Source organism: Chiloscyllium plagiosum, unplaced genomic scaffold (genome assembly GCF_037043375.1).
Source record: "Chiloscyllium plagiosum isolate Xiang-an unplaced genomic scaffold, Cpla_swu_hap1 HiC_scaffold_11, whole genome shotgun sequence".
NCBI lineage: Eukaryota > Metazoa > Chordata > Chondrichthyes > Orectolobiformes > Hemiscylliidae > Chiloscyllium > Chiloscyllium plagiosum.
In genome coordinates, this window is record NW_028270149.1 from 82,946,482 (window position 1) to 82,960,301 (window position 13,820).

Sequence of the window (13,820 nt, forward strand, 5' to 3'; positions counted from 1 at the left end):
TTCTGTCCCTATATCCGGCATATGTTAGTGTGTGATCTTCAAAATAATCTCACCTCAGGCTCTCTAGAACAGCACCCACTAGAGTGTGCATATCTACATTGGTCAGGAGTGCACTGAAGTCATGTGACTCCCTCTGAGGGACAAAATAACCTCTTAAAATAAGAACATTGTCACACCATACATCATGTTCCACATAGTACAATTGCAGTAGTGTTAATACATACAATATACTTGCCATGTCAGGCATACAGCTCAAGGGCAAAACATCTCAAACTAGAAATTGCAGGAAGTGCAATAGAAATATCCTTTTCTATATACAGCATGTTCCACTCTGAGGTGCCTTGTTATGGATCTGCAAGACACAAAACCCATTGAAATGATGAGGGGAAAGGATGAAAAGTAATGCCATTGTGGAAATATTCACTTTTCAGTGATAGTGCGAGCACAGTATTTCTTACATACCTTGTTGTAGGATGATAGTGAATTGTGTCTCCTGAAGGAGGTGCCCATTTCTCCATCTCCATTGGAGATGTTCTGCCAATCTCCATGGCTCCTGCATCCTCTCCAGTGTGGTGTAAGGGTTAATTAGAAGATGTAAATATGAAAGTCCATACCATGGGGAAGTGACAGAGATCATGACTGAACTCTGTGGAAAGCTAGAGAAGTGATTGCTGGGTCTCTTGCTGAGATATTTGTATCATCGATAGTCACAGGTGAGGTGCCGGAAGACTGGAGGTTGGCAAACATGGTGCCACTGTTTAAGAAACGCCAGGGAACAATAGACTGGTGAGCCTGACCTCGGTGGTGGGCAAGTTGTTGGAGGGAATCCTGAGGGTCAGGATGTACATGAATTTGGGAAGGCAAGGACTGATTCGGGATAGTCAACATGGCTTTGTGCGTGGGAAATCATGTCTCAAAAACTTGATTGAGTTTTTTGAAGAAGTAACAAAGAAGATTGATGAGGGCAGAGCAGTAGATGTGATCTACATGGACTTCAGTAAGGCGTTCGATGAGGTTCCCCATGGGACACTGGTGAGCAAGGTTAGATCTCATGGAATACAGGGAGAACTAGCCATTTGGACACAGAACTGGCTCAAAGATAGAATACAGAGGGTGATGGTGGAGGGTTGTTTTTCAGATTGGAGGCCTGTGACCAGTGGGGTGCAACAAGGATCGGTGCTGGGCCCTCTACTTCTTGTAATTTACAAAAATGATTTGGATGCAAGCATAAGAGGTACATTTAGTAAGTTTGCAGGTGACACCAAAGTTGGAGTTGTAGTGTGCTGTGTGCTGTGTGCTGTGTGCTGTGTTCTGTGTTCTGTGTTCTGTGTGCTGTGTTCTGTGTTCTGTGTGCTGTGTTCTGTGTGCTGTGTTCTGTGTGCTGTATGCTGTGTTCTGTGTTCTGTGTGCTGTGTACTGTGTACTGTGTACTGTGTACTGTGTGCTCTGTGCTGTGTTCTGTGTGCTGTGTTCTGTGTGCTCTGTGCTGTGTTCTGTGTGCTCTGTGCCTTGTTCTGTGTGCTGTGTTCTGTGTGCTCTGTGCTCTGTGTTCTGTGTGCTCTGTGCTGTGTTCTGTGTGCTGTGTTCTGTGTGCTCTGTGCTGTGTTCTGTGTGCTCTGTGCCTTGTTCTGTGTGCTGTGTTCTGTGTGCTCTGTGCTCTGTGCTGTGTGCTCTGTGCTGTGTTCTGTGTGTTGTGTTCCGTGTTCCGTGTTCCATGTGCTGTGTTCTCTGTGCTGTGTTCTGTCTGCTGTGTGCTGTGTGTTGTGTTCTGTATGCTCTGTGCTGTGTTCTGTGTGCTGTGTTCTGTGTTCTGTGTGTTGTGTTCTGTGCTGTTGTCTGTGTGCTGTGTGTTGTGTTCTGTGTGCTCTGTGCTGTGTTCTGTGTGCTGTGTTCTGTGTGCTCTGTGCTGTGTTCTGTGTGCTGTGTTCTGTGTGCTCTGTGCTGTGTTCTGTGTGCTGTGTTCTGTGTGCTCTGTGCTGTGTTCTGTGCTGTGTGCTGTGTGCTGTGATCTGTGTGCTGTGTGCTGTGTTCTGTGTGCTGTGTGCTGTGCTCTGTGTGCTGTGTTCTGTGTGCTCTGTGCTGTGTTCTGTGTGCTGTGTTCTGTGTGCTCTGTGCTGTGTTCTGTGTGCTGTGTTCTGTGTGCTCTGTGCTGTGTTCTGTGCTGTGTGCTGTGTGCTGTGATCTGTGTGCTGTACTCTGTGTGCTGTACTCTGTGTGCTGTGCTCTGTGTGCTGTGTGCTGTGTTCTGTGTGCTGTGTTCTGTGTGCTGTGTTCTGTGTGCTCTGTGCTGTGTTCTGTGTGCTGTGTTCTGTGTGCTCTGTGCTGTGTTCTGTGCTGTGTGCTGTGTGCTGTGATCTGTGTGCTGTGTGCTGTGCTCTGTGTGCTGTGCTCTGTGTGCTGTGTTCTGTGTGCTCTGTGCTGTGTTCTGTGTTCTGTGTGCTGTGTTCTGTGTGCTCTGTGCTGTGTTCTGTGTGCTGTGTTCTGTGTGCTCTGTGCTGTGTTCTGTGCTGTGTGCTGTGTGCTGTGATCTGTGTGCTGTACTCTGTGTGCTGTACTCTGTGTGCTGTGCTCTGTGTGCTGTGTGCTGTGTTCTGTGTGCTGTGTTCTGTGTGCTGTGTTCTGTGTGCTGTGTGCTGTGCTCTGTGCTGTGTGCTGTGTGCTGTGCTCTGTGTGCTGTGTGCTGTACTCTGTGTGCTGTGTTCTGTGTGCTCTGTGCTGTGATCTGTGTTCTGTGTGCTGTGTGCTGTGTTCTGTCTTCTGTGTGCTGTGTGCTGTGTGCTGTGTGGTGTGTTCTGTGTGCTGTGTTCTGTGTGCTGTGCTCTGTGTGCTCTGTGCTGTGTTCTGTGTGCTCTGTGCTGTGTTCTGTGTTCTGTGTGCTGTGTTCTGTGTGCTGTGTTCTGTGTGCTGTGTACTGTGTGCTGTGTTCTGTGTGCTGTGTTCTGTGTGCTGTGTTCTGTGTGCTGTGTGCTGTGTGCTGTGTGCTCTGTGCTGTGTTCTGTGTTCTGTGTTCTGTGTGCTGTGCTCTGTGTGCTCTGTGCTGTGTTCTGTGTTCTATGTGCTGTGTGCTGTATGCTGTGTTCTGTGTGCTGTGTGCTGTGTTCTGTCTTCTGTGTGCTGTGTTCTGTGTGCTCTGTGCTGTGTTCCGTGTTCTGTGTGCTGTGTTCTGTGTGCTGTGTTCTGTGTGCTGTGTTCTGTGTGTTGTGTGTTGTGTGCTGTGTTCTGTGTGCTCTGTACTGTGTGCTGTGTTCTGTCTGCTGTGCTCTGTGTACTCTGTGCTGTGTTCGGTGTTCTATGTGCTCTGTGCTGTGTTCTGTGTGCTGTGTGCTGTGTGCTGTGTTCTATGTGCTATGTGATGTGTTCTGTGGGCTCTGTGCTGTGTGCTGTGTTCCATGTGTTGTGATGTGTGTGCTCTGTGCTGTGTTCTGTGTTCCGTGTGCTGTGTGCTGTGTTCTATGTGCTATGTGCTGTGTTCTGTGGGCTCTGTGCTGTGTGCTGTGTTCCATGTGTTGTGATGTGTGTGCTCTGTGCTGTGTTCTGTGTGCTCTGTGCTGTGTTCTGTGTTCTGTGTGCTGTGTGTGCTCTGTGCTGTGTGCTGTGTACTGTGTTCTGTGTGCTGTGTACTGTGTTCTGTGTGCTGTGTGCGGTGTGTTGTGATGTGTGTGCTCTGTGCTGTGTGCTGTGTTCTGTATTCTGTGTTCTGTGTGCTGTGTTCTGTGTGCTGTGTTCTGTGTACTGTGTTCTGTGTGCTGTGTGTTGTGATGTGTGTGCTCTGTGCTGTGTTCTGTGTGCTGTGTGCTGTGTGTTGTGTTCTGTGCACACAGAACAGAGCACACAGAACACAGCACACAGCACACAGCACACAGAACACCACAGAGCACACAAAACTCAGCACAGAGCACACAGCACACAGAACACAGCATAGAGCACACAGAACAGAGCACACAGCACACAGAACACAGCACAGACCACACATCACAACACACAGTACACAGTACACAGCACACAGCACACAGAACACAGAATACAGAACACAACACACAGAACACAGAACACAGCACAGAGCACACAGAACACAGCACACAGAACACAGAACAGAGCACACACATCACAACACACAGCACACAGAACACAGCACAGAGCACACACATCACAACACATAGCACACAGTACACAGCACACAGTACACAGCACACAGAACACAGAATACAGAACACAGCACACAGAACACAGCACACAGAACACAGCACACAGAACACAGCACAGAGCACACACATCACAAAGCACACAGAACACAGAACACAGCATAGAGCACACAGCACACATCACAGAGCACACACATCACAACACACAGCACACAGAACAGAGCACACAGAACACAGCACAAAGCACACACATCACAACACACAGCACACAGAACACAGCACACAGCACAGAGCACACACATCACAACACACAGCACACAGAACACAGAGCACAAAGCACACACATCACACAGAACACAGAACACAGTACACAGCACACAGAACACAGCACAGTGCACACAGAACACAGCACAGAGCACACACATCACACAGAACACAGTGCACAGCACACAGCATACAGAATACAGAACACACAGCACAGAACACAGAATACAGAACACAGAACACAGCACACAGAACACAGCACACAGAACACAGCACACAGCACACAGCAGAGAGCACACAGAACACAGCACAGAGCACACACATCACAACACACAGTACACAGAACACAGAACACAGCACACAGCAGAGAGCACACAGCACAGAACACACAGAACACAGCACAGAGCACACATACATCACACAGAACACAGAACACAGAACACAGCACACAGCACACAGAACACAGAACACAGCACACGGAACACGGAACACGGAACAGAGCACACAGAACACAACACAGAGCACACAGAACTCAGCACACAGAGAACACAGAACACAGCACACAGAACACAGCACACAGAACACAGCACACAGCATACAGCACACAGCATACAGCACACAGAACACAGCACAGAGCACACAGAACATAGCACAGAGCGCACAGCACAGAGCACACAGAACAGAGCACAGAACACAGCACAGAGCATACAGAACATAGCACAGAGCGCACAGCACAGAGCACACAGAACAGAGCACAGAACACAGCACAGAGCATACAGAACACAACACACAGAACACAGAACACAGATCACACAGAACACAGCACAGAGCACACAGCCACAGAACACAGCACAGAGCACACAGAGCACAACATAGCACACAGCACACAGCACAGAGCACACAGCACAGAGCACACACATCACAACACATAGCACACAGCACAAAGAACACAGTACACAGCACACAGAACACAGTACACAGTACACAGAACACAGCACAGAGCACTCAGAACACAGCACACAGAACACACATCACAACACAAAGCACACAGCACACAGCACACAACACACAGCACACAGAACACAGCACAGAGCACACACATCACAACACACAGCACACAGAACGCAGTATACAGTACACAGCACAGAGCACACAGAACACAGCACAGAGCACACAGCACACAGAACACAGAACAGAGCACACAGCACACAGCACGCAGAACACAATACACAGCACACAGAACACAGCACAGAGCACACAGAACACAGCACACAGAACACAGCACAGAGCACACAGCACACAGAACACAATACACAGCACACAGAACACAGTACACATCACAGAGCACACACATCACAACACACAGCACACAACACACATCACAGAGCACACAGCACACAGAACACAGCACAGAGCACACAGCACACAGAACACAATACACAGCACACAGAACACAGTACACAACACAGAGCACACACATCACAACACACAGCACACAACACACAGCACACAGCACACAGAACACAGCACAGAGCACACACATCACAACACACAGCACACAGCACACAGAACACAGCACAGAGCACACAGCACACAGAACACAGCACAGAGCACACAGCACACAGAACACAACACACAGCACACAGCACACAGAACACAGCACAGAGCACACACATCACAACACACAGCACACAGAACACAGCACACAGAACACAGAATACAGAACATAGCACACAGCACAGAGCACACAGAACACAGCACACAGCACACAGAACACAGCACACAGAACACAGCACAGAGCACATAACACACAGAACACAACACACAGCACACAGCACACAGCACAGAGCACACAGAACACAGAACACAACACAGAGCACACAGCACACAGAACACAGCACAGCACACAGCACACAGCACACAGAACACAGAACACAGCACACAGCACACAGAACATAGCACACAGCACACAGAACACAGCACACAGAACACAGCACAGAGCACACAGCACACAGAACACAGCACACAGAACACAGCACACAGAACACAGCACACAGCACACAGCACACAGAACACAGCACACAGCACACAGAACACAGCACAGAGCACACAGAACACAGCACAGAGCACAGAGCTGTGTTCTGTGTGCTCTGTGCTGTGTGCTGTGTGCTGTGTGTTGTGTTCTGTGTGTTATGTGCTCTGTGCTGTGTTCTGTGTGCTGTGTTCTGTGTGCTGTGTGCTGTGTTCTGTGTGCTCTGTGCTGTGTGCTATGTTCTGTATTCTGTGTTCTGTGTGCTGTGTTCTGTGTGCTGTGTGTTGTGATGTGTGTGCTCTGTGCTGTGTTCTGTGTGCTGTGTGCTGTGTGTTGTGTTCTGTGTGCTGTGTGCTCTGTGCTGTGTTCTGTGTGCTGTGTGCTCTGTGCTGTGTTCTGTGTGCTGTGTGCTGTGTGTTGTGATGTGTGTGCTCTGTGCTGTGTTCTGTGTGCTGTGTGCTGTGTGTTGTGTGCTGTGTGTTGTGATGTGTGTGCTCTGTGTTGTGTACTGTGTTCTGTGTGCTGTGTATTGTGTTCTGTGTGCTGTGTGCTCTGTGCTGTGTTCTGTGTGCTGTGTGCTCTGTGATGTGTGTTGTGTGCTGTGTGTTGTGATGTGTGTGCTCTGTGATGTGTACTGTGTTCTGTGTGCTGTGTATTGTGTTCTGTGTGCTGTGTGCTCTGTGCTGTGTTCTGTGTGCTGTGTTCTGTGTGCTCTGTGCTGTGTTCTGTGTGCTGTGTATTGTGTTCTGCGTGCTGTGTGCTGTGTGCTGTGTGCTCTGTGCTGTGTTCTGTGTGCTCTGTGCTGTGTACTGTATACTGCGTTCTGTGTGCTGTGTGTTGTGATGTGTGTGCTCTGTGCTGTGTTCTGTGTGCTGTGTGTTGTGTGCTGTGTGCTGTGTGCTTTGTGTTGTGATGTGTGTTCTGTGTGCTGTGTTCTGAGTGCTCTGTGCTGTGTTCTGTGTACTGTGTGCTGTGTTCTGTGTGCTGTGTACTGTGTTCTTTGTGCTGTGTGCTATGTGTTGTGATGTGTGTGCTCTGTGCTGTGTGCTCTGTGCTGTGTGCTGTGTGCTATGTTGTGCTCTGTGTGCTCTGTGCTGTGTTCTGTGGCTGTGTGCTCTGTGCTGTGTTCTGTGTGATCTGTGTTCTGTGTTCTGTGTTCTGTGTGTTGTGTTCTGTATGCTCTGTGCTGTGTTCTGTGCTCTGTTCTGTGTGCTCTGTGCTGTGCGCTCTGTGCTATGTTCTGTATGCTCTGTGCTGTGTTCTGTGCTCTGTTCTGTGTGCTCTGTGCTGTGCGCTCTGTGCTATGTTCTGTGTGCTCTGTGCTGTGTTCTGTGTGCTGTATGCTGTGTGCTGTATGCTGTGTGCTGTGTTCTGTGTGCTGTGTTCTGTGTGCTGTGTTCTGTGTTCTCTGTGTGCTGAGTTCTGTGTGCTCTGTGTTGTGTTCTGTGTGCTCTGTTCCGTGTTCCGTGTTCCGTGTGCTGTGTTCTGTGTTCTGTGTGCTGTGTGCTGTGTTCTGTGTTCTGTGTTCTGTGTGATGTATGTGTGCTCTGTGCTGTGTTCTGTGTGTTCTGTGCTGTGTGCTCTCTGCTGTGTGCTGTGTTCTGTGTTCTGTGTACTGTGTGTTGTGATGTGTGTGCTCTGTGCTGTGTTCTGTGTGCTCTCTGCTGTGTGCTGTGTGCTGTGTTCTGTGTGCTGTGTTCTGTGTGCTGTGTTCTGTGTTCTGTATTCTGTGTTCTGTGCTGTGTGTTCTGTATTCTGTATGCTGTGTGCTGTGCACTGTGTTCTGTGTGATGTGTGTGCTCTGTGCTGTGTTCTGTGTGCACTGTGCTGTGTTCTGTGTGCTGTGTACTGTGTTCTGTGTTCTGTGTGATGTGTGTGCTTTGTGCTCTGTGTTCTGTGTGCTGTGTGTTGTGATGTGTGTGCTCTGTGCTGTGTGCTGTGTTCTGTGTGCTGTGTGTTGTGATGTGTGTGCTTTGTGCTGTGTTCTGTGTGCTCTGTTCTGTGTGCTGTGTGTTGTGATGTGTGTGCTCTGTGATGTGTGCTGTGTGCTCTATGCTGTGTTCTGTGTTCTGTGTGCTTTGTGATGTGTGTGCTCTGTGCTGTGTTCTGTGTGCTGTGTTCTGTGTGCTGTGTTCTGTGTGCTGTGTTCTGTATTCTGTGTTCTGTGTGCTGTGTACTGTGTGCTGTGTACTGTGTGCTATGTGTTGTGATGTGTGTGCTCTGTGCTGTGTTCTGTGTGCTGTGTGTTGTGATGTGTGTGCTCTGTTCTGTGTTCTGTGTGCTGTGTTCTGTGTGCTCTGTGCTGTGTTCTGTGTTCTGTGTGTTGTGTTCTGTATTCTGTGTTCTGTGTGCTGTGTGCTGTGTACTGTGTACTGTGTGTTGTGATGTGTGGTCTGTGCTGTGTTCTGTGTGCTGTGTGCTCTGTTCTGTGTGCTCTATGCTGTGTTCTGTGTGCTGTGTGCTCTGTGCTGAGTTTTGTGTGCTCTGTGGTGTTCTGTGTGCTGTGTGCTGTGTGCTGTGTTCTGTGTGCTCTGTTCTGTGTGCACAGAACACAACACACAGCACACAGCACACAGAACACAGCACAGAGCACACACATCACAACACACAGCACACAGAACACAGTACACAGAACACAGCACACAGAACACAGCACACAGAACACAGAATACAGAACACAGCACACAGCACAGAGCACACACATCACAACACACCGCACACAGCACACAGAACACAGTACACAGCACACAGAACACAGTACACAGCACACAGCACAGAGCACACACAGCACACAGAACACAGAACACAGCACAGAGCACACAGAACACAGCACAGAGCACACACATCACAACACACAGTACACAGAACACAGAACACAGCACACAGCAGAGAGCACACAGCACAGAACACACAGAACACAGCACAGAGCACACAGAACACAGCTCTGTGCTGTGTTCTGTGTGCTCTGTGCTGTGTTCTGTGTGCTGTGTGCTGTGTTCTGTGTGCTGTGTGCTGTGTGCTGTGTTCTGTGTGCTGTGTTCTGTGTGCTGTGTTCTGTGTGCTGTGTGCTCTGTGCTGTGTTCTGTGTGCTGTGTTCTGTGTGCTGTGTGCTATGTTCTGTGTGCTGTGTTCTGTGTTCTGTGTGCTGTGTGCTGTGTGCTGTGTGCTGTGCTGTGTTCTGTGTGCTGTGTGCTCTGTGTTGTGTTCTGTGTTCTGTGTGCTCTGTGCTGTGTTCTGTGTGCTGTGTTCTGTGTGCTGTGTGCTGTGCTGTGTGCTGTGTGCTGTGTTCTGTGTGATGTGTGCTCTGTGCTGTGTTCTGTGTTCTGTGTTCTGTGTGCTGTGTGCTCTGTGCTGTGTTCTGTGTGCTCTGTGCTGTGTTCTGTGTTCTGTGTTCTGTGTGTTGTGTGCTGTGTGCTGTGTTCTGTGTTCTGTGTGCTGTGTGCTCTGTGCTGTGTTCTGTGTGCTCTGTGCTGTGTTCTGTGCTCCGTGTTCTATGTTCCATCTGCCAACTTTCGCTCAACTCATCTAATTTGTCTCTCTCTCCATTTGTAGATTTTTTGTGTCATCCACACTAATTGCTCCGTCATCTATTTTCATGTCATCTGGAAACTCAGGGATAGTACATTCAGTTTCCTCATCCAAGTCATTATATTTTGTAAATAACTGTGGCCCCAGCAGTGATCCCTATGGCATTCCGTTAGTTGTAAGTTGCCAATCTGAAAATGCCACCTTTACCCTAAGTCTGTCACTCCTGGATGTGCTTCTGAATTTGCTTTATCTGATACTTACATTACCCAACCTCTGCAATTAGATAGAGCCTGGTGAATCCAACAGCACAGTTTCTGTGAGCACAATGTAATTTGATCTAAATGCATTAGTGATGCATTTAGAAATGATGTGGAGATGCCAGTGTTGGTCTGGGGTGGACAAAGTGAAAAATCACACAACACCAGGTTCTCGTCCAACAGGTTTATTTGCAAGTGCTGCTCCTTCATCAGGTAGTTGTGGAGTAGGAAATTGAGGGGTGTGTAGGTTAGGTTTATCTTAAATTAAGATAAATGTTCAACACAACATCATGTGCCGAAGGGGCCTGTACTGTGCTGTACTGTTCTATGTTCTGTCCTGTTTTATAGTGTTTCAAATTTACATTGCTTTTCCAATCTAACTCTGGCCTGAACATTGATTCCTGTAGAAATCCATGATTTATTTAAAGTTATTTCATTGCAAGTTACAGTTCCAGTTCTGAAAATCAAGACTTTAAGTATAGACTTATTTAATCATCAAATCCCTACAGAGAGGAAGCAGGCCATTTGGCTCATCAAGTCTACACCTACCCTCTAAAATGCATCCCACCCAATCCCTGTAACCCTGCATTTCCCACTGTGAACCAACCTAGCCTGCTCATCTCTGGGCATGGTGGGCAATTTCCCAAGGCCAATCCACTGAAGCTGCACATCTTTGGACTGTGCGGGAGGAGAATGGGCAACTCCACGTAGACTGTTGATGAGGGTAGAATCTAACTTGGGTCCCAGGTGCTATGAAGCAACAGTGCTACCCACTGAGTCACCATGCTGCCCTTACTATAGAGAAGAAAATAATGTGTTACGTTATTGAAAGCTCCAGGTCATAAACTTTTGCTGGGCCCACCCTTGTGCAGAAATGTTCAGATCCAAAACCCTCCTATTGAAGGCAAAGGCTGCAACACAGTAACCTATCATCTAGGCCCTGCATTTGCAGGGTGTCAAGATGAGTGTAGGTTAGCAACTAATGTACTTGTCATCTGTGAGTTGCCATTATTGTAGCCAGGCTGATCAAAGCTGTTCACACATGACTAATGCCTGTTCTGGGGCCTTCATCTCCCTCCCATTCACATGGAAAATCCCCTCAAATCTCCAATATCTTACTGTTGCAAATAAGTGGTGTTATTGATAACCCTCTAAATAGCACTAGTGGGAGAGTCCATCTGACTGTTGGATGTGTGTTCAGCTCTGTGAGATCAGACATGGTCTCGATGGTGACACATAAGTGTTAACCATCAGCATCCCACAATGTGCAGCTCACATCAAAGTCTAATCATGTGATACGGTCGCCATTTTGAAACTGAATGAAATTGAAACTGAAACCCGTAGCATGACATTGTGGTTGCTGTGCAACCAATTCCTGTGGCTATAAGCTCCCAAATGCTGGGAAAAGGCTCTGGACAAGATTCAAAGTAAAATAATGTGGATGGCAGAAACCTGAAACTAATAGCAGAAAGAGCTGGAAATACTCAGTAGGTCTGTCAGCTTCTGGGCAAAGAGAAACAGAGGTCACGTTTAATGTTGACTATGATTGGTTATAGTCTGACATTTATTGGTTGCCATGTATCAAGTGAATTTTGTTTAATCTCCTGGATTTTCAGGATGATGGGGTTTTCCTGCCTGTTATCTGAAGAGGAAAATGGGGAATGCATCACTTCCAATACTGGTTGTCTCACAGTTATTCCTTACTCCAATGAGTATACATTTGGTGGAGATGGAACATCTCACCATCTTGTGGGGAGAAGTAGTCCTACATAGAGAGCCACAAGGTACAGTGGGCATGATCAGTGCTGCAAGCAGTCTCCAGAGAGTCCCAATCCCAGGGTAAATAGGTAAGGGTTGGAGGCGTGGGGGAGGGGGGATGTGCTCAGCTCAAGGAGGAGGAGTGAGGCACACCATGTTTGGAATTGGGAGGGCTGTGCTGGACAGAGTTGAGTGTTGGTGAAAGACCAATGGGTGGGGAATGGAGCATCCATAAGGCTTGGTGATTGGGCGAGGTGGGGGTTCTGGTGTTGATTGAAGGCTGTCAATGGAGACCTTTTCACAAAACAATGTCTCACCTGAAACCTGAACATTGTCCCTGAATTCCTCCCATGAGCAAAATGGCCTCAACTGGAGAAAGGATAGGCCAGCCAGTCTCGGCTTTCACCAGTCCCACCTCCCAACTGTGAAGAGGCTTGTGGGAAGGCCAGCAAGAAATTGTCAGTGCTTCCTCTGCCTCCATCTCAATGTCACTAATGGGAGAATGCAGAATTCCAACTCTTATTTTTGCTGTCAGAGTTATTTGCTCTTCCAACATTAACATTCCACTTGGGCAAAGGTTTTGTGACTTCACTGCAATGGTGACCTCCCTCTTTGCCTTTTGTTCTTTGACATCGTTGTTATTGAATCCCACCCAACCTAAATCCAGACCTCCCTTTCCTTCATTGTTCTCTCCCCTCCATTCATTACATTTTTATCCTCTGTCACTTTGGAATGAGAATTAAATTTGGCTTGAAACGATAACTGTGTATCTCCGTGCACAGAATCTGTCATGTGCTCACAGAACTTTCTGTTTTCATTTCAGAACATTTGTCGTCTTTGCTCGGATGTTTTTTGATTTATCCCACCCCTTTGTGGTATTTAAAATGCCCCAGGATCCAAATTGCATGCTCATTCAGAATTTTAGGTAAATCATTAACCCGTGTTCCATGAACCCATAACATTTCATTGACATTTCCCTTTTTTCTCCCTTAGTTTGTCACTCCTTGTGAGTCTCTGGGGACTGCTTGCAGTACTAGTCCTGTCCACTATACCTTGTGGCGCTGCTAAGATTAATAGCTCTCTGTGCCCCGAGATGGGTTGGGAGGTGGGGAGGGGTGAGGTGTGATGTCCCATCTCCGCCAAATGGTGAGAAGGTGACATTCCTGGGGTGGTGTTGGTAGGGCAAGGATCATTGGCATCAGCTTTCTAGGTTGGCAAAGGTAAATTTTTCAGCACCACTTCTGCGAAATTCTAACTTTCCAAATATGTTGTTTTGTTCCTCACCTATAGACTAAAACACCTAAGGACTTAGGGACAAATGACGAAAACATACAGCGAGGTAACTGGGCCTTGAAAACTGACTACTTGTTCTCAGTGATTGGCTACACTGTGGGACTGGGTAATGTCTGGCGATTCCCTTACCTGGTTTACAAAAATGGAGGAGGTACTGTAACGATTTTACAATAAAATGTGAATAATTTATTGATTTATGCAGGCGACAGATGGCCATACCCCCACACTGGGGAGACGGTGACATTATATTAATATCTTTCGCAAGTAACCTCAAGATTCAGGCTGTTGAAACTCTGGCCACGCAGATTAAGTTCAACCAATTAATAAAGAAATCGGAGTTCGAATACTTGGCTCTGTAATGGTGACCATGAACCTGCCTAAAATTTAAACAAATTTAAAATCTCTACTCTGGCCTGTGTGTGGCTAAAGATCTGTGAATTTTACCTGCACTCACATCCGATTAACAGACAAAAAATAAGTTCCTGAATTGAACAGAAAGCAGAAGAATGAAAAAAAAACATTAGCAGAAGAACGTGGGGACAGAAT

At 47.6% G+C, this 13,820-nt stretch overlaps 1 protein-coding gene across 1 annotated transcript in view; it reads left to right on the forward strand.

Annotated features, from left to right (window-relative positions):
- Window positions 1-13,820, forward strand: part of LOC122557468 (uncharacterized) — a 210,461-nt gene that overhangs the window by 21,962 nt on the left and 174,679 nt on the right. Inside the window, exon 3 of the mRNA XM_087991810.1 lies at window positions 13,272-13,425. Coding sequence (XP_087847936.1) covers window positions 13,272-13,425 — 154 coding nt within the window. The remainder of the gene's footprint in view (window positions 1-13,271; window positions 13,426-13,820) is intronic.